Raw genomic sequence first — 22,304 nt, 5'->3', positions numbered from 1 at the left:
ACACAAAGAAAAGCGTCAATCCATCACTGTCACGTTAATTATGACGCCTCGGTTTAATTAACATGAAGAGATGAGATCAAGGTTGAGTCGACCTGTCAGGCCTCAATCAAGTGCTTTTTTTTTACCAGAAAAGATTCAAACAGGATTAATCGATAAATTGTTTTGAGTCATCTTTTAATTTAAAAAAAAAAAGTCAAAATTCCCAAACCAAACTAATTGATTAATTGAGAAAATAATGAAAATAGTCTTTAGTTGCAGCTCTAAAAACAATTCGGCATTCATACATTTTTAACTTAACTTTTGAATTAGTAACTGGACTGGAATACATTTTTAAAGTAACCTTGCCAACCCTGCTCTTAGTAGAAAGAAAGTAGTTCCAGTAGACGCAACAATAGGGAGAAAGTAGTTCTTAGATGAAACTGCTAACAGCATCATCTGTGGCTGATCTTGAGTAACCGGGTCATGATTTCTAGGAAGAGACTCAGGCTTAAAATACATTTTTTAGCACCACAAGCCAAGTTCCATTATATTAGACAGAAGGCAGACATCTCTACAGCTGATATCTCAAAAAAAAAACTCTGTAACTCACATTAAAACTATCTAGTTGAACAAATAGCACTACAGATAAGAGGAAAAATGTGTATTGATTGATTTTGGGGTGAACTACCCCTTTAATACAGCAAAACAATGTTTTAAAATACTGGATAAAATTGTTTTGATGAAACTCTCAAGGGAAAAACATCACACACCTCAAGATGCTATATTTTCCCTACTCTCTACTTTTTTTTTTTTTATTAATACAGTTAATAGAAAAAAATCGTCCTTGTTCTTCTCTCAAGGTCATTGCATTTGCAGGAAAGACAGATGAAAGGCGGCGCCGACGGCGGCCTCAGTGATAGTGCTATCCCTCTGAATTTGCAAGTATGGATGACGGCCAGTGTTTGCGCGGCAAAAAGTAAGACGTGTGAGTTTAAGTGATGAATGGGTCTGCGGCTCCTGGAAGAACAAAATAAAACAGAACCACTTAACTCCTGTCAAAGCGGCACTACAGACCCCACCGGTGGAGCAACTCACTTCTCTGTGTGTGGTTTGTCTCGATGTTCCCTCATACACTCTCAGAAACAAAGGTGCTAATGAGAACCGTAAAGGGTTCTTTGGCTTGTCCCCATAGGAGAACTGCTTTTTGATTCCTGGTAGAACCTTTTATAAAGGCTCCACTTGGAAACACTTCAGAGTTATATTTAGAATCCAACATAAAAGGTTCTACCTATAAGCTTCTGTGAAAGGTTGCTCCCAGAAGCCACTATGAGAGGTTCTACAGAAAACCCTTCTATGGTATTATGGTTCCACTCAGAACCCTCTCTATTCAGAATTGTTCCATTTTCTGAGGGTGCTAAGAAGAATCTACTCAAAGAACCTTGGATAGGAACCTTTTGATATTCCTAGGGTTTTATCTAGAAAACACTTAAGGTTCTAGCATTTTATATTCCAACTGTTTCATCTAGAACACACTGAGGGGGTTCTACAGGAAGCCTTTTTATATTCTGAGGGTTTTCTCTGGAACACAGACAGGGTTCTACCAAGAAGTTTTTGATATTCCAAGGTTTTATCTAGAACACAGTCAAGGGGTTCTAAGGGGAACCTTTCTACATGCCAATGGTTTTCTCTTGGACCTGCCCAAGGAATTTTACAAAGAACCTTTTTCTTTATTTTATTTTTTAGTTTTATCGAGAACAAACCCAGGGGGATCTATCGAGAACAATTTTAGATTTCAAGGATTTTCTCTGGAACACTCTCAGGGGTTTCTACAGAGAACCTTTTTATATGATGGTACAAAGAATCCTTGACGAAAAGGTTCTTCAAGGATTACTTCTTCCAAAAAGAGTTCTTTGGATGAAAAGGTTTCTTAAGGCCTTACAAAACACCCTTGACAAACCTTTTCCTCAAAAAAAGGGTTCTTCAGTGGGAGATTCAGGAAGAACATTTGCAGAACCCTTATTTCTAAGAGTGTAGGAATAAAGAGGGTTCTCCAGAGATCAAACTGCACACATACAAATTGAATTAAGACGTGTTAATTTGGCTTGTTAGTCAGGATCAAACTGCGTGCACTCGGCTAACCGACCATAAAGCTCTTCATACATTCTGATGGCGTTTTCTTCTTCTTCCAGGGTGAGGGCTCCAACTTCCTCCAGCTGGGCTCCTCCATCGAGCAGCAGATCAACGGCATGTTCAAGGTGATGGAGGAGTACAACTGGGACAGCTTCGTGGTCATAACCAGCCTCTACCCGGGCTACGAAGCCTACGTGGATTATATCAAATCCTTCACAGACACCAGCTACTTCATATGGGAGCTGCAGGACGTGCTGACCTTCGACATGTCCGCCGACGGCCTCAACGACATCCGAGCGCGACGGCTTCTGCAGCAGATCGACGCCCAAGTGCTGTTGGTCTACTGCTCCCACGAAGAGGCTCAGTACCTCTTCACCATGGCGGCCGAGGCCGGACTGGTGGGGCCGGGCTACATCTGGATTATCCCCAGCCTGGCCGTGGGGAACCCGGACATCCCCCCGCCTGACAGCTTCCCCGTGGGTCTCATCAGCATCATCACAGACCGGTGGAGGATGAGCCTGAGGAAGAGGGTGCGGGACGGGGTGGCCATCGTGGTGAAAGGCGTGCAGAGCTTTCGGAAACAGAGAGGCTTCGTTCCGGAGGGTCACAGTGACTGTCACAACCCCGTCAAGCCGTCCACTACGAATGACACTCTGTTCAGGTGAGCTGAGATGCTTGAACCTGCTTAAACCACCTTTAATTTCACACTTAAGTTTGTCCCCTAAGCAAAATATTTTCTCTAGTCAAACACTGACACTCATATTTAGAAAAATGGCCACTGGGGGCCACTTGAGGAGCACTAATAAATGACAAGAGTGAGTTACAGAGTGGAGGCTCTTCTGCAGGCTGTTAATGGTGAACATGAGATATGAACTGCCGTAACTTTAGACTGTCTCAAGTGTACTTTATGGTGTCTCATCTGCTGTGTTTAGATAAAAGTCACGGATAAAAGTTTCATTTCAAATTGAACTCCTGAGTATTAGATGCACTCAATGTGCTGAACAGTTACTGCAACTGTGCAAGACGAGCAAACAAACATCTAATCAGGACTAACGCTGGCTTAGTTTCAATTCTTCTCCATTAACAGCCAATTATTTATACCCAAATGAGGAAAAAGGTCATAGGTCACTGGCTTCCAAAACACTCTGACAAAATATTCATGGAAGTGTTTTCTGAACCATCACTTTTTGACGTTAAATAAAGTTAATTGTGAGGAATAAAAGAAACTGATGCCAACTGTTTTTCATGTCAAAGTTGTATTTTAACTCGACAGTAAACCACCTGCATGGACAGCTTAAGGTCAAGAAAAAACAACAATTACCAACAAAAACCACCATGTTCTGAACAGCATGATTTTTCCCAAAAAAACAATTCATAGATTTGTACAAAAATAATCCCTCTCAACTGCATCAGCAGTGACCCCGCCCTCTGCCTGTACCTTCTTATTTTCTCATTATTTTGATGCTTTAGCAACGCAAAATGTCGCCATTTGACGTCCTGGAAATGAGACTCAGCAATCAACAATCTTTCTGGTGCATTTACAACTGATGAATACTTCTTGTTCCAACTTAAACAAACTGCAATTTGAGCACTAGGCTATGGCATGATGGGAATTGTGGCAATCAGAAGGAAGAAGGAAGGAAGGAAGAAGACCAACAAATAAACTTTTGTCTGTAACTAAAAAATGACAAGTGTAGATTATGTCTGGGATGACACCAAAGATGGCTCTGTCTCTGTCCAGCGAGAGCAGCTCACTCTGCTGAGGTTGCAAAATATAGACGCGTTAAAATTTTGATTCGGTGTCTTTACACCGGGCATCAACCTCACGCTTACGTGCACATAGTCAAAAAATAAACCTGAAGTATAAATAAACACTTCAGGTCTCAGGTGCCCCAGAGAAACAGACACGGCTGAGGTGTGAGCCTGCAGGAGCTGCAAACATCTGCACTGATTCAAATGACAGCATAAAGTCAAAGTCTATGTGGATGAGCTCAAAGCATCATCATCTTAATAATGTCTAATACCACAATGCAAATCTTATCCAAAACGTTAACTCCTCTGATGGAGCACAGAGTGAGTTTTGGTGAGCTGACAATGGAGAAGCAGGGTGTCAAATCTAAAGGGATGGAAAAGTGTTAAAATTCACTCATCGCTTGTGCTGATTGGCAGGGCTATGCAGGCAGATATTCCACTCCACTTTTTGCATCAAATTACGGAAAGTAGTATCAATAAGAGCATTGATATGTATCGTATCAATAAGCAGTATCGATAGCGGTACCACCTTCTACTGAGATCTTGAGTTTATCATTTCCACGCATTCTGTTAGGGTTAGGAATGTTGTCTGACGGTTGGGGATCACACTTTCATTAATTTCTGATGTATCATCACCAACTTCCTGGCAAAAAGAGGTCAACAATCATTTATTTTTTCATGACTTCCCATCTGTTTGATGTTTTGAAGCGCATTTTATGGCAACTGTCACTTTCCCAAACTGTGTCCTCTGCCCCGCTGCCATCTATCTGCTCATCTCCTCAGTATCAAGCGCTCCCCTATAACTCTTGGAGACCGTGTAGTAATTTAGCGGGGGGATGATAGATAGGGGCGTGGCGTCTTCTTATTTAGACCAAAAGAGCAATCTGTGGAATGTAGCAAAAAAAAAAAAAGGTTGAATCAGTATAGGGACGTGTCAGAAAAGAAAAAGTGTTCCAGCATTAGTTTTTGGCTCATGGTAAGCCAAGGTAATTTAGGGACAGTGGGCGTGTTCTGCGCGTATGTGTTGTTGTGGATGGTCACCAAGGGGCTGCTAACGGGACACAAGCATCATCAGACACTTCTCTTGCATTACGAAACATCACTCTGCTCTCCATCTGATGTCAGAAGTAATTTTTCTTTCGGAGTCCTCGGAGCCGTAGGGGAGACAACTTTTCCTTTTGTGAACCCAAACCGTCCATGAAAAAGTGGAAATGGTGAACATTATCTCAGGCTTTGATACTGTACAAACTCCTCCTTTTTAGACTGTCTAAACCCAGCAGGCACGACTTGAGTAGCAGCGGCTCTCATCAGTAACGTGAAGGTCGGAGAGATAGAACAAAGCACTTTCTATTAACTTTATAGTCGGCTATCTCTTCTCTTCCCAGCCAGATCAAACATTAACATCCCCCTCGGTTCTCAGATTTGTCCTCATTTGATTGGAGATTTTTTTCAAACAGGCTTTTGATAATGAGACAGCTCACCTGTTAATGGGATTATCTCAGATTACCAGATTAAACAGGCTTTTCACACAGACCAGGCTGAAGGCAATTCTCCTCCCAGCAGGCTTTCATCACCTCTGCTGGAGTGACGGTGAGGTGAGAGAGCAGCACCGCAGGTCTAATATAACAGGATGTGAGTGATGAAACAATGGAATCAAAGGAGGCAGATGACTGTTTTCTGCGCGGTACAGAAGCTGTCAGGACACCTCGTGTCACAAACAAACTGAAAAAAGAAGCTGTGTCTTTCTGTTCCATGACGAGGCATTTGTTACATCATTCTCAGGTCATGAGACACAGAAAGTTTTTTACGCCCTTTGGCGTGTCGTGCAAACACACCTTTTAGCATCTGTATGATATGCACCAGGTGATGTGGTATATAGAAGAGCTGGGAATGATACACTTATCTCCTGATGCAATACTGTCACGATTCATGGCTGCTGATTCAATATGTATTACGATTCTTTTTCTCACACACAAAACACAAAGAACATATAATCTGGAGATGCACATAAGTACACTTGTTTAAAGTTCACATACTTCTCATGTCTGTTCTGAGCATTGCAATGCAGCATCATTGCTATACTGCATATAAATAAATAAATAACATAGTTTTACTTAAGTAAACTAGCTGTTCAAGCTGCCAAATTTAAAGGAGCCCCTAACAACTACACAAAGCACAAGAGTCTTTAAATTAACATCCTTCACAGCTGCTGACTTCACGATATGAAGTCAGCAGCTGTTGGTCTGTGTCCACAGAGCAGAGAAAATATATTCCTAGAAATCTGCACACACATGTTGTTTAATGGTATGTAAAACTGAGCCATTTATTTAGATTTATGAAATATTGAAAAGTCAACATCCAAAAATGGACGTTATATGTTTCACGTGATGTTAAGTGAGGCAAGTCACATGATGCGCTGTTTTTTTTAACCTAAATCATAATCTTTTCCTCAACGTATCCAAGTAGTTTTGGTGTAATTTGCCCCGAAACATTTTAGTCTGTAACAGTCAAAAGTCTCAGTTGAGAAATTACAGCATCTGCTGTTCCTCTAATCCTATGTGATAACAAGCTTGACACATCAGGCTTCAAGGGACATTTTTCAGTGTTTCTGGACAGAACTTTCATAGAAGCAGTATATCTAATATGCAGCATAGTCCAGCCATTGTGCCAAACCAGATTTGGCCCCCCGACAGGGTGCCAGGTGGCCCTCTGACCATTTTCTAAATTGACAATGAAAATAAATTAATTCTTGTATCATTTTTTTTCCAAGAAGGAGGGACAGATACAGCAGTTTTGTGTGATGGGATAAATTAAACTGTTAGTAACAGAGCGGGTCGATCTTTGTGTGGCGGCCTTGCAAGTTCTGGAAAGGGCAGTAGAAGAAGAAACAGAAATGAGGATGATTCTGATCCCATAAATTTTTGTATTTCACACTAAAAGAGATTAGAAATGCTCTTTATTCTGTACCTGGTTGGAGCAGTTCATGATTATATTTCTTTGCAATTCAGCGATTGCATGATGGAAGAGGTTCCAGCTGTGGTTAATATTATATAAAAGCTTTCACCAAAGCATTTGCAACTAATATGCAGTTGCAGTTATAAATGCAGAAAAATGTCTGCTTGATTAAAAAAAAAACACCACTCAATTCTTGCTCCAAGATAATAAAGTTAATAAGTTAATCTGCAGTTGAACTAGAAAAAACTAATGTTATAATGCTATGTAATAAAACTGATGTTTATTTATTGTTAATGTTTGATTTCAACTGACCTCTGGGTCCCTGTTGTTTTGCAAAAATGGCCCCCAGGCAAAGCACTCAGCTTGCTTTGCCTGGCGTAAAATGTAAATGATGTTTTCTTAAATTGAAGTGACTGATCATCTTCCTCTTTGGGGTTTCGTTTCTCTACAGGCACATGTTGAATGTCACCTGGGAACACAATGACTTCTCCTTCAACAGCAACGGTTACCTGGTGAATCCAGCCATGATAATCATCACTCTGGACAGGGAGAGACAGTGGGACAAGGTGAGCGTCTCACGCAACGCTGCCGAAAAAGTTTCTGTGTACACGCCAAATTTATTTCCGCGAGATTATTACTGAAATTCAAATTTAACAGAAGAGCTGCTCTACAGTTACACTGTGTCTTTCGCTGAAGTCTTTCTCTGCATGCTAACAGCAGTGATTTCATACATCGCTGGTCTCTTTGTAAAGACCAGTTAGAGGAGTCAGAGCTCCACTGATACCAATGAACCACTTAATGAAGGATCATCTCCTGATACACACACAATATTAGACATTTCTCACACACACACACACACACCTCTCACTTACTCCTACCCTCCATTTCTTCAAAAGATATTAAAAGAAAACCCACACACGCACACTTTTGTCAGGTATCTTTGCAGCAGCGTGCCGCCTCGCTGACTTGGCTGGAGATTGAAACATTAATTTAACCACAGGGGGGTGAATGTGATGTGGACACCAGGCTGGAGTTCACTTCCTTCACTGGCTGAATAGAAGGTGTTTAGTTAAACATCACGCTCAGAGTAAACAGCCGCAGGCGTTTCAAAGCTAATTATATTATATTGATGCTTTCGCTCGCTACTTCCTATTAATTTCCAATATGTTGTCAAGGCTCTGAGCTAATGGGAAGCTGTGATGTGAAGTGAAGCTGTGATAAAAGAAGCAAACAAACCATTTGCGTGTGAGAGCAGACAGCAGCCTGGTCGAATGATATGGATATTTGTTAGAAGGGAAAATACTTTTTTGGTGTAATTACTTGCAGTCAATAGCCGTTTTTCCATGAACAAATATTTGTGTACATGCATATTTTTATGCAAGTATTGCATGAAAAAAGTTGATAGAAATGGAAAAATGGAAAAAAAAAAAATCCTCAATTTCTCAAATTTGTTTGAGGTGGTTTTTAGAGTTAAAACACTTAATGAGAGACGGAGACATCCATCCATCAATCATCTATATGGCTTATTGGGGCTGGGCAACATACATCAGACCAGCAAAACACTATCCAGCTTAATTTGGCAAGGCCACGCCCCTTTTTTGGGGGAAAACTCACAGTTTCATATAATGGAAGAGATAGGAAAATGCCGAAAAGCTGCTGTGTAGCAGGTTGTAAAGCAAATAAACAAAAAGAGAGCTGCTAACGTTAGCTTAACGTTAGCTTGCTGGAGTTCATTCATATCATGACGGCGGACTGATTAACATTAATTTATTAAGATTTCGCAAAAGCTCAGGTTCAGGCAAGGTCGCAGAATATTTCTTAAACATGTCTATAAAACTAAGGTTTGTTTAACACAACATGAATTCATACAAATTTGTCAAAATTGTAATTCAAAAACACGTAAATTTACGTTGTTGTCACTGGGGTCCCTGGTTTTCGATCCCCCAAAAGGGGGCGCAGCTTGACGTACCTGCATGTGTTGGTCTAAAGGTGTTGGTAAATATTTGTAATATTCAAGTATGAATTCATGAACGTCACATTTGAGTTTTCGGTGTTTCCACTGGTCGCTGCTGCTGCTTTACTTCAGTCAGCCATAAAGTGTGTCGATGGTGTGTAAAAAGTTTTTTCGCTGTGGCAGAAAAAAGTAAACTTAGGCTCATTTCATTTGATTTCAAGGATAATCCAACGTAGCATCAGGCATTAAGAACAACAATACAAAAAAAGTCAGTCTTCTTGTGGTTGGTCTTATTTGCTAATGTCGGTCACGAACAGTTGATGAACAGTTAAAAACTCCTTGTAGTAGTGTTAAAAGAATTTCCAAAAAGTTTCCTGTTTACGGCGGACTGTAATGGTTCACATTCAAAGCTGCTTCTCAGTAACACAACCTTCATTCTCCTCAGTAAACCCAGTTTTCATTTCCAAACTTCGCTGTTTCAACAAAGCCGCTCATTTACTGTTGTTTTTGGCTCACAACATGAGCTCCCCGCTGAAGAGCCCTGTGATCATTCAGAGGCTGGATTTACTCACCTGTTCGCCAAAATACTGTCCGCTGCCTGACTTTACTTTGAAACAAGCAGCTAAAACATCAAACACTAATGCAATAATATTCCTTTGGCAAACATACCTAGAACCCTGCATAACCTAGAACAATCAGAGAAAGGTGTCACGCAGAACCGCCTGTTAGAGAGGTGCAATGGTTCCACCCAGAACCCTATCTAGGGGTTCAATCCAGAATCTTTCCTCTTTCTAAGGGTGCTAACAAGAATCCACCCAGGTGATTCTACCAAGAACCCTTTTATATTCCAAGGGTTTTATCTAGAACCAATGCAGGAGTTTCTACCAAAACTTTCTTTTCAACAATCCTTGAAGAGAGGCTTCCTTTTGATGAAAATGGTTCTTAATGGAACCCTTAGTCTTACAAAGAGCCCTTGACAAAATCTTACTTCCAAAAAGGGTTCCTCAGAAGCAAATGTTTCTGGGAATAACTGCAGCAATTCAGGAGGAACCGTTTGGAAAGCGGAGGTGTTCATCTCTAAAGGCAAACTGAAACCAAAAAACACGTATAGGTCAGTTCTCCAGTTAGTACCCCTGACCGAGGTGCTGGTTTAGAACTGTTCCCCGGGTGCTGCACAGTAGTTTGACTCTGGACTCTGTTTGATCACAATAAAGGTGGCCTGTACCTTTAAATTATTACGTTGAGATAAAAGTGCTGTGCCTCTTTCTTTTCTGTTAAAATAGGCCTGGTCTACCAGTCTTCAGTTTTTTATGTATCAGATAAAAAAAAAAAGACATTTTTTTTTTCTGTCAATGATTCTGTCCAGCACTGCTGGGGGACGCAGTGCATAAAACATCAGTAACGGCTTGGCAGCGACAATGGAGGCAATCTTAAATCACTCACTCAACAAACAAATGAATGCAGGAACAGGTTGCAGAGTGCAGGTAACAAAGACTAACAGGATGAGCACCTTCACACTGAAGCTTTTCTTTTTAGTTCCCTTTTATATTCCTGATGAGCTGGGTTCTTTTAATCTGAGCACAGACAAAAGCAGCTGCATCCCTCACTTCTGTCTGGTTCCTCCTGTGTTGGATGTTCACGTTGAAGGGCATTGTTCTCCTCTGCAACAATCCCAGTAGATTAGGGAGGTTTTTAACCGTCTTAATATCCTCGTCCTCTGTGCTTCCAAAGACAAACAGCAAAGTCGGCTCTAGAAACATCCTACAAGTGTTGCACCGTCTCCTCCAATTCTATGAAATGTGCACAAACTCTAAAAGACTTAAACTAAATTCAATTCAGTGACAGTAACATAAATTGGATACGCCACTGTCCTGTGACAAGATTTACTTATAGAGCACTCATTCATGAGAATTGGGACAAAACTGTATTTTGAGGGGCTTTTGAATTTTATTCTTCAGTTATGCTGAGAAAATATATTGGCCCTTGTAACAGGCCAACCTCCTGGTGATTTAATTTTTCTGAATCAAATGTAGACGTCAGCTCTGTCAAATAGAAAATCTGACAGACTTGACGTCTTACAGAATTGACAACATGTTATTTCAGAGCAAAGTCGCAGTGAGCAGCCATTTTATTTGTTAAAGTTGCTCAGAGTTATCATAATGTGAATCAAAACACAATTTTTGATCCACAATTCTTATTCAGATTTGATTTAGAAGGGCTACAGAGGTGACATGTTATGGTTAAGACACAAAATAGAAAGTTTACTGCTTAAGCAGTATTCCCACCTTTTTAAAACCAGACCTTGGGGTATAGCTAAGTCTTTTTATGCCTGATTAAATTATATTTTTGTAAAACTTTGGCCAACATTTTCATAAAAAAAATCATTTTAAACCAAGGATAATTATAGTAGCACATTTTACACCTATGTTATCAGTAGGCATTGTTAGTTTTGGATTTTGAAGCCTTTAAAACACATTTTTAAATTGTTTAAAGTTGTGAATTCTTGTCTGGAAAAAGGTGTTTTCAGGCCAGAGCAAGTTTAGAAATTAAAAAAATCAAAGCAGACCAAAATATTGCATACATTTCCTGTCTATAAATGCTTAAATTTCACCAAAAATGTGCACTTAGAGTGCTGGTATTATTAAATTTAAGCTTTTGTTGGTGGGACATGATTTGTCCCAGTTCTCAAGAATGGTTAATCATAAGTTCTTGGTTCACATAAAAGATAAACACGTGAGTTGAAGGTAAATGTGTCCCCTCATTCACCCACTGACTCTAGTACTCATTTCCATCACACTGACCTTTACATAAACCTTTTATCGGAGGAAAATACATTTTTGCCACTCCTTCAGAGCCCCACAGACAGATTTCATGTGAGGCAATACCTTTTCTGTGCTTAACTTTCTGCTGCCTCTGGCGTCTTTTCTCTGAGAGCTGAAAATCAATTCCACCTTTTGATTGCCTTTTTGCCAGCCTTCTTATTGTACATGTTGCAGGGCGGCCTGCCTGTTACGTTCATACATCACCTGTGGATAACCAGCCTCGGCCCGACACTGTATAGACTGATAAGTCGCATTACGCTCCTCGCCCTCTGTATTTATTAAACGCAAATCGCTTCAGTGCTCTTATCAAATAGAGTTGCTGTAATTCGCTGCTTCCCGAGAGTCATTTGTTCAGCCGGTTCTCCGACTTCCTCCTGGATCCAAAACTCAAGGTAACATGGGAAGATGGAGGGAGAGCATTACAAAAGAGAGTGGCGACAGAGAAGAGAAACCCTGGAAGTGTTCCTGTCATCGCTGTTATCTGGCAGGGTGATATACGGGACTGAAAAGCTGCCGTTCTCTGGCTGTATATCTGTGATACATGAACACCAACACTAAAGTTACAGCTGGTTTGTGAAGATTTTTTTTTTTTTTTTGACCGATTCCGATTTTTAGTTTTTTAAAAGTCTGACTTGTCGATTCCAAGTATGACCAATTCTAATTTTCTAACTTCTCTTTATGGAAAATTTTATTGTGTGTCCATAACAAAACATCCACTATTAAATAATTTCTCTGAAAGTGCCAGAGGTAACTGTTAGGCCTTGTCAACTTTTCTCTCTCCCTCTCCACCTTCTTCTTTTCTCAACCTTTCTTCTCCCCTCTTCTCTCATATTTTCTTTCCCCCTCTTCTTCTGTCCCCTACTCCATTTCTCCCACTGAGCCTGTGGTGTAACTGTCATGGGTGTAGTGGTGCCGGAGCTCTGTCGCTTTTGTCTCAAAATAAGGAAAAAGAATATTCTCGATGTGCATAATCTGCTTTATTTAAGCACCAATCATTACTGAAGCATATTATGCGAGAGAGCCAATAAAAAGAAACTGAACGGTTGTCATATTGACATTTAATTGATGAGAAAAATGTAATGCAGACTTTCAGTCGTAGCAGAGAGAGAGTCAGAGCTCATGCGAAGCCACTGCCGCGAAATATCCTCAACATGAAGACACAATTCCAAAAACTGTCAGTCAGACAGTAACTGTCTGTGTTGGTGTGCACGTGACGTGAACAATTCCTCAGCGCACGATGCAGCGTGTTAGTTTGACAGTATCAGATTTTCCCGTGCAGGCTGGCTGGTCACCGGTAATGACTGACCAAGCTGAAAAACATCCGATTGCTATCACCAGCTGATGGACGTTGCATCTTTGGTGCAACCAAATCAACAAAAAAGAAACAAGCGCAAGTTTGCAATAGCTGTGACCAGCAATTGCGACATACGTACAAGCATGCATCCACATGTGTGTGCATTCACACACAACCACTTGAGTTCTGTGGCTAAAGTGTAAGTAGCAGGACAAAGTCACACTGATGTAAAAAGGAGCTCTTTGCCAAGTCCAGTGACGCCTGCCACAAGCCTCTATGACAGTTCATGAGTTACACAAGGAGCGTGGAACAAGTTGTTAATGAAAAAGGAACTCTGCTGAGTGCACTGATGCCTCCCTCAAGAGTCTGTGACAAACGGTACATGAGTTTGATCATGTTACATGAATCCATTTAGAAGTTCTGCACCTTTAGGCCACTCCCACTGCCCCTTTTTTCCCCAGATGTCATCAACAGTTTATCAGCTGTTGTTTGGCTCATGACCAACCTTTCCACAAAATGATGTGCAAGTCTGTAAATCCATTTGGAAGTTATGAGCTTTTTTTGTGATAGGCCACTCAAATTACCACGCCTCCCTTGAGCCAATCAGCATGAACACATACATACTTGACGTCCAACTAATCAACCTCTCAAGCTGCTGGTCACAAGTAAAAAGATCTAATTTTTGACAATGGATTTTTAGCAATGAATATACAAACTATGCTACAGTGCACTAAACTTCCTGTCATTTAACAAGCCGTGTGAATCAAACCAGGTGGAGTTTTTTTAGTGTTTCCCAAGATCAATGAACAATGAAGATCTTCACAGTCTGAGAAGCCGCAGGGACATGCTGTTTTTCATCCCAGTGTATTTTCCTAAAATTTGAAATTCTGATCGACTTGACTAAATCCCCGTGAGTGGAGCGATAGGTAAACGGCGGGACTGATCAATATGACTGGCAGGAAAGAGGAAAAACTCAAAAGTCCAGAGAGAATTTCTGGTATTTGCACTTTTCTCACCCACTCTCTTTTCATCTCATTGTGACGAGCTGTACTGACTGGTGTGATCAGACAGGATTGTCCCCCTTCCTGCATAAACAGCAGAGATTATGTGGGAGGAGAAACATTTTGTCCAGGCTGACACTTTTTTTTTAGCTCTGCAGGAAGTTAATGACATTTACAGCGGCGGTCGAGTGTTTGTGAAGTAAACAGACTATCACTGATATACATGTGCACATGTAGTTGCAAATGCACTCACATTTGCTCTGACTACCTCACTATCAGACATGATTCTAAGTGTAATTGATCCCTCCACAGAATATAAGATGAAGAGAACGAAACTGTGTGACTGTGACACATCTATTCCCACATGGTAACCCGTGCAGATTAAAGATCGCTCCTTCCTATCAAGACTATAGATTATTTCACTGGAGTGACAGATTCTGATACAGGATTATTGATTGATGAAAAAGGAAATATATTCTGGAGATGATACTTACAGATTTGTTTTATCTTCTAGATTTTAGAGTTCACAAAGTTACTTTTGAAAGCAGTTCAGGTTTAAGTTTCGGTTGGAATTATAAATGAAGCTGAAGTCAAATAAAAATGGATGAACAGTACATGGACACATTTTTGTGCACTTTTCGTCCGGAGCCGTTCTCATGGTTAAGTTCCAGTTCATAGAAATCTTAATGCATGCAAAGGTATTTTCTTCTGACCTTGTGTCAACACTTAAGGAAAAGCCCCAGCCTCTCAACAAACCATCAGACTTTATCACCCAACATCAGTGGCGAACCTCACCTCACTAATGCTCTTTTAGGTTAATGGAAGCAAAACCCTGTGGCTGTTATAGCAGCAGATTAATGCGGATAGTTCTGGAACAGCATGCTCAATAATCACGTACAATGGTTGTCATATATACCTGCACAATACGGGGAAATTCTGCAATATGACTTGCAATGAATAAACAAATACTGACGTATGTATGTTAGCATGTCGTCTCCTCTGAATCCAAGTGGGAGTGCTGTTTTTTTTTCCACCACATTTACCACTAACCATGCTAACTAACCTTGCAACCACCATCAAATTGACACCAATTAATCTGAGGATAGCAGACAGCGAGCTGGGGCTTCATCTGATTGACCGAAGGATGGACTGCAAGGGGGCTGACTACTACAGTGCTGCATTCAAAGAACCGAGGCATCTGTTGGATTTCAGCTTTTTACTTATTAGTGATATCTAGCATTAATTATAAGCATTCAAAGACTGTAAGCTGATACAGGGAGAGTTAGCTGGGCGAGCCAATTAGCAGATCACTTGGTGAGCTAAGCTACAACAAAATGACAAAAGTAGATTAAAGTAAAAACAAAGTATCTATGTATCTGTCTGTCTGTGTTTAGTAGTATATTTATTAGTGGGCACCAGCAGGAGGGCAGGTACGTGATGTCACATGGAAGAGATGCGTTTAAGGTTTAGAAATGTGTGGGGAAATGTTGTTTCTGTGGACGGTACCGCGTTATTTGATCACTAAAGTAGCTTCACTACTGAAAAGCTATTTGATGTAGAAAACAGCGACGTTACGATCACGTTACTGAGAAACGTAGTTAAACTAGTAACGCCGCTACTGCCCAACACTGACTAGCATTATTTCATTGTCACTGTTTGACCTTAAATAACGTTTTCTTTCTCTCCAAACATAACTTTATAACTTTAAACATTAATATTATGTGGTCTTAGATTATGTGCATTAGAGCTATAATGCAGCAAATCATTGCAAACGTAAAGTGTCACCTTAGTAGACACCTCCTCATATACTTTGGTTTTGTTTTATTTTATTGCCACAGTAAAATGAATAATTAATACTTTTTTTAATTCATAGTTGATGATTTAATTATTTTTTTGTAATTACTGCCTTGTAAATGGGAATACTTAAACACTTTTTTTAAAGGATTATTAATCAAATTAAATCAATGCAGTAAAGTTAAAGTGATGGCGTATATTAAGGTATGTTTTGGTAATAAATCACCTCCGTCTAATCATCCTGTGAACATGAAAACAGGTTTGACCCGCGGAGAGATCATGTTCCCCGAGTAAAATATTTAAAACCCATTTGTAGCTGCTTCTCATTACTACGTGCTTACAAATGTGAATATCTGTTTGTAATTCAGTTGCTGTATTAGGGCAGCCAAAGCAGCATTTATTAGTCCCGTCTGATTCAGCATAAAGTTAACAATCAGTGGGATGTGTTGGTGTTTCGGGTAATTGAGGTCCAATTGGTCCTGTACGACCTTCATTCCTTCATTTCCCAGCCTGATCCAAACAGTAAGAGTCAGGGAGGCACACATGTGGAACGTGGCACTAAACAGGTCACGGCTTCTTCAAATAAGTGAGCTCGAAATGTTTAATTTCAGATCTTGATTATATATTCAGCTTGCTTGAACGCTCATTTCCCCACAACATCCAATTAAAATTAGCTAACTGGTAATATGGCTGAGGGTGGAATTGCTTTCGTTGCGTTAGCGGTATAATTGCACTCTCTACATCCCCAGTCACCCGAAAATCAATTTCCTCTAAACTGTCTACGAACTAAAGCTCTCCTCGCTGCACCGGGTCCAGATGCACAAATCACAGAGACGTACGATAACAACATATACAGTTGGAGAATTGGGGACTGTATTAAGATTGGAGGCTGTGATAAACAGTTTTATGTGGTCATGTGTTCTCTAGTTTCAGCAGATATATGAGAGGCAAAGAGGCTCATTTGAAAAGACATCACTTTTCACCTTTATTTGTAGTTTTTTGTGGCTGAGGTAGACAGGTTTCAAGCATCCTCTGCTGTTTATTTATGCGGCCCTCTCAAAAGAATCATTGTTTTCCATTTCTTGAACACATCAGTGTCATACAGCAGCCACCTGGAGCAGAGCTGCAACGATTTATCTGTTATTAATCAAGATTAAGAAGAGTGTGACTGAATTAATTAATCAATTAATTGTTTTGAGTCATTTTTTAATTAAAAATAATAATTATCTTTGGGTTGTGGACATTGAGGACAGCATCTTGGACTCTGGGAAACACTGATCAACATTCTTTACACTTGTCTGACATTTTTAGACCAAACAACTAAATGATTCATAAAGAAAATAATCGACAGATTAATGGAGTTTGGAGTTTTGTGCAGAGGCTCATGTTGATTCACACCTACTCTCTCTCTGCTCCCTCAGGTGGGGACCTACGAGACGGGGATCCTGCAGATGAGATACCCCGTGTGGCCGCGGTACGGCTCCTACCTGGAGCCGGTGTCGGATTACAGGCACCTGACTGTGGCCACGCTGGAGGAGAGGCCCTTCGTCATTGTGGAGGCAGTGGACCCTGTGACTGGTACATGTGTCAGCAACACTGTTCCCTGCCGACGGCAGTCCAACAAGACGGAGGCGTAAGTGATGCTGCAACTCCTCAACACTGAATACAAAGTGCTTGGACATGAAAAACTTAAAGGGTCGGTTCATGTAAACATGGGGTTGGTTGGTAGCAGAATCAGCTGGTCAGCGTGGCCCCATTTAGTAGAAGGAAAGTCTTGACAGGGTCGGCAGAAAAACTTATTTTAGTCAAATAAATAAAGGCCCACCTAAAAAAAAAAACAACGAAATGCTGTTCGCTGTGGAGACACGAGGATAACTTATGAACCAGAGGATGGAGAAGAACAACTTTTGCAGAGGGAGACTGACAGTTTTAGGCCATGTCATTAAAAACAATGTACATCACACGTCAGTCAGTCTTGCTGAGTTTTATTTCAGCAGCATTGTTGCTATTCTGCATATAACTAAAATAATTTCTGAAGCCAACTGCTACATTTAGCTGTTCCTAAGAAAATAATAAATAAAAAATATGTGCTTCCCTTTGTTGGCACCAATGTCTAACTAATGGAGGCTGTATTTTTACACTCAGTGCGAATTTTAAGTTTGAGTTTTGACCCTTTAAAGTTTCTGTAGCTGCTCAGTGTCAACGCGCTGAAGGTATTTCCCATTCTACATTAGCATCATGCTAACAGAGTCAGTACCAATATTCATAGGTACGTCAAATAAAATAAAATTGACTCAGCAATTAAACAATTAATTATATAATCATAAAAAAAGAATCACAATATTTGAGTGAATCAATTTTCTTGGATCTTTGACAGATATTTTTCATTGTATCAACCTAAAACTAGATTTGGGCTCGAATATCTAAACCAAACCTACATAATCGACACAAGATCTCGCAAAAAAACACAAGTCTTCTAGAAGATTTCATTTTGTTGTCGTGTAGCAAAGACAAAGAAATCTTAGGCTTCAATATCTCACTCGGTATGCTGTGATGTTGTCGTACATGGTGGAACACTTTGAGATTCTCTTAATTTAGTCCATTTTTACTCGTCAGTCTGAGTGTAAAGCACCTCAAGTCAAATAAACTCATCTCATGCAAACCCACTTCATATGACTGTACAGTCCACACAAGCTCTTACATGTTAACATGCCCAGCTTAATTGATTTTGTATCTAACTTGAGAGTGCCATTAGGTTTGAGATTAAGAGGCTCTTCCCCTGCCATTAGCCCAGCCATGGCTTCTTATCACTCAATGAGGTGAGATACTCATTAGGCTGCTTGGCCAGAGTGCAATATCCCAGGGATCACCCTGTGACCCAATCAGGGAAATATATGTGCTGCATGGTGGGGTATCAATTAGATGGGACGATTAGGCCATGTCATCAATCCTCAACACCTAGAGACTGATATTGGTGTTCATTAGTGTGGGAGAGAGGCGCTGGCCATTACCCATTACTGACAATAGCGTTAACGAGATCGGGGGTACAGAAGATGAAGATCACATCCCTTCAGTGTTATGGGGCACCGCAGTGCTTTATCGCTCATGCCGACCAAATCGTCCTGCGTGCATAAAAAGTGCGTAATTCCCCTTGTCGGAACAATGGCGCATTTTCATGGAGCTGCAAAGGAAATCAGAGGCAGAAGCAGATAAAGTCAATAAGAAGTTCAGCGAAGCAATCTGCGCTTTGGTCAGCTGAGGGAGAAACATTGACCAACCAACGTTGCACTGAAGGGTGAAAAGGTAGATTCTCTTCAACAGCAGTCGAACTGATCTGAACAGATCTCTGTGCATAATGAGACTACGCTTGCAACTATAGATTACTTTCATTCAGTGGCATTTCTAAACCAGTTTTAGTTGGAGGTCCAGACTGGGTTGGGTCAGAGGGGCACATTTGACCCAGTACACAAAGTAGTAGTGCACAAAAAATAACATTAAATGCCACTATATGTTTAGATAATTGATAGACTACTATCATTAAATTACTTTGATACTGAAGAAAACTTGTGATGATTCTCAGGCAATATTTTTTGTCTGTTTTCTGGACACTAAATCACTCTGTGGCAAGAAGCTGAAAAAAAAGTTTGTCCACTAAAGTTGAAAGTCTTTACTTTTTAGGCAAAGTGTTTTACTTACTATTTACACTATACATATACCATATTTAGCAGAAAACACCATGATTGGTCTTCAATTCATTAACATGGTGTCAGTGCCATATCAGTGCAAGACGTAAACTGCAAGAAAGTGACATCTTCAGATTGTATATTTTGTCAGATGTCTGTGTGCTTCACGTCCTATTTTTCAAGTCTTTCCTACAATGATTACTTTCACCATAGATCAATCCGTTGATCATTTTCTCCACTAATCGATTAGTTATTTGGTCAAGAAAATGTTGCAGCTCTACGACAAAATATATAAGCTAACACAGAGCTAAAGTTTTAAGATTTTAGCTTTAAATTAATTAAAGAATTAAAGGAAGCATGCTCTCTAGTGGACAAACTTCCAAATTACGTTTAAGTGCAATTTCTTATTACTCATCAGTCAACGTGCACCAAAGCTGGTATATATCTGTGATATCAGCCAGCCAATTAATCAGTCAGCCTCTTTTTACAACCAAGATGAGAACTGTGTTGTCTAATGCTCGATGCAGGGTCTCCTCTCTTTGTCTGAATCTCCTCCACGCCACCCAAAGTTCCCCCGCAGCCATTAACGTTCCCACACCTCAGACCCACATCAGTGCTTTTTGAATGGAGAATTATTGTTCATGCAGGCTCTCCATTTCAATCCCTCAACCCCTTTTCTATCATACATTTATGCTGCCCGTCACACCATCTGTGCAGTTCCCTCTTTCGTCCTCGGAGAGAGGCCTGACGAACGGCCACCGGTGCCCGGCTCAGACTGGACTGGAGTTTCCCGAAGCATTTAACACAAACTCTCTGCTTTGAGTCATACATGTTTCTCCAGTCGGATGAGAAAAATCTCAAGATCTCTCCCTCGCCGCTTTTGTACTGCAGGCACACTCTTCTCCCTGAGAGCACACTGGAGGAGATTAACTCAGAGGTAATGCCCCAGTGAAGGGTGGTATTGACCTGGGAAGATAATGTCATCATACATTAGCTGCGTTCAGTGGGAGTTAGATCATAAGTTGATTTAATTAAAGCTGAGACTGAGTGCAGCAGTTGGTAGATGAGCTCCCCTGAGCCTCCGAGCAACAGGACCGAGTACACAACGCCACAAAGCTGCGCTCAGCAACTTCACACATCAGTGGCTTCACAAGCTAATGTTTGAGATCTGTACGCTAACTTTTAGTAGCCGACCAATGCAGATTTTCAATGGCTGATGCCAATGTCGATATTTAGAGGACAGTGCAGCTGATGGGTGATATGATGCCAATATTAAAACAAAAAAAAGTAATGCACAGTTCCATTTTTTCATGCACATAGAACTCTTAAAACTCTTACTGTTAGCCAGTAACAGTTTTAGATTTAATTTGCTGTCATTTAGGATGGAAGAAAAATAGAAAATAGTCACAGTAGTGACTGAGAACTTGTACTACAGAGCTGAAAGTAACTTTTACGTCTTACAGTTCCTCAAAGAGCACAACTGTCTGCGAACAAAGTTCAGTTGTGTAGAGCGTGTGCTCTTTGTTTGTGTACTTCTGTGTGTCTGTGTTCACTCAGACAACACAGGCGTCATGCCCGCCCAGTGCGCCGTACTGTGACACACAGTGACAGGTGAACAAAAGAGGAGCTTCGTTTGGAACTATTATACTATTACACAGTAGGATGACTCTTCCCTGCAACTTTATTCAAACACACAACAACACAACACAAGAAAGTAGTTCCATTTTCAAACTAACTGCTCATCAACTGATGTATAAACCCTGTCAGGGTCGTGCACAAGATTTGACACAAAATATTAATGTAATAATGATCTTATCACTCATCCAGAGTTGAAAAAAAATCAGAAATTGACCAATCAGAATCAAGTATTTAACACAGCGGTGTAATTATCATGTTTAACAACCCACTGGTTAGTCGCACTTTGGACGGAGAACTTTCTCACTGCTGCTCAGAGCAGCTGCTCCTCAATCTTTTATTTGGCTGCTTGTGAACTGATTACCCAACAGGCCGACCAGGCACAGACTGAAAGCCCCAAAATTCCCTTTGAAAGACTACCAGAATAGCCTGGAGCGTTCACTTTGTGGTTAGAAAAACGATGCCAGTATAACCCCTTCAGTGAAGTTTTTATCTCATCTGGTTTTAAGTAGATGTTTAAGTTTAGTTCAGTTTAGGTTCACCATGTTGACACCATGCCTAGAAAAAAGAAAACAAAACTTTACCTCTGTGCAGGGTTGCAAGTATTTTTGTCTTTTTTCTTCAAAAATCATTTCTCATACAATCATACATTATCATCAAAGACTGAAAATTCAAAAATCACGGGCAATGAAAAAAGTCTAATGTAACCTCCACCTCGGTAGTGACTTGACAACCAAAGATGGTGCAGAGGCTTTTAAAGCATCTATGTCTGGAGGCTTATTACCTCATAATCCATCAATGCATGTTGATGTACATTAACTGAGCAGTAAAACTGAAGAGAGATGCTGCACTTTCACAAGGTTTCATTTCAATAGTTCTGAGACGCCAGAAGAGATAAAAACTCTCCGGAGATTCACATGAAAGAAACACTTTATCTGATCTTTAAGGGAGCGGATGGAGAGGTTCGAGAAACAGCAGCGCTCAACAATAAGGTTGGCCAACTTGCCCAGTGCAAGTAAGTAAATCTGGCAACTCACCCTCTTGGAGGTGGTTGGAAGGGAGGGAGACTTTCACTATATGTTTTGTTTTTCTGGTCCCGGTAGTCGCAACCACTTTGCATTTTAGTGTCTACTAATTTGACAGATGTGCAGCATCACAGGACACAAGTTGTTTAAGAGGTGGATGTTTTAAACGCTTCTCAGTGAGGGTGTTGTATTTAAACTTTCTTGAGAACGGATACAGACACACCCTCAGCCACACAGAGGAACACTGACAGTGAAGCGCACACACACACACCGTCACACA

General features: G+C 40.6%; 1 protein-coding gene across 1 annotated transcript in view; it reads left to right on the top strand.

Annotated features, from left to right (window-relative positions):
• Positions 1-22,304, top strand: part of grin2ca (glutamate receptor, ionotropic, N-methyl D-aspartate 2Ca) — an 80,151-nt gene that overhangs the window by 39,948 nt on the left and 17,899 nt on the right. Inside the window, exons 3-5 of the mRNA XM_084744356.1 lie at positions 2,169-2,770; positions 7,268-7,382; positions 17,103-17,314. Of these exons, the coding sequence (XP_084600482.1) occupies positions 2,169-2,770; positions 7,268-7,382; positions 17,103-17,314 (929 nt within the window). The remainder of the gene's footprint in view (positions 1-2,168; positions 2,771-7,267; positions 7,383-17,102; positions 17,315-22,304) is intronic.

This window comes from Lutjanus erythropterus, chromosome 19, assembly GCF_056507025.1.
Source record: "Lutjanus erythropterus isolate fLutEry1 chromosome 19, fLutEry1.hap2, whole genome shotgun sequence".
Classification (NCBI taxonomy): Eukaryota; Metazoa; Chordata; class Actinopteri; order Lutjaniformes; family Lutjanidae; genus Lutjanus; species Lutjanus erythropterus.
Note: the sequence above shows the minus strand (reverse complement) of the source record. Positions and strands in the feature narration are given on the sequence as shown.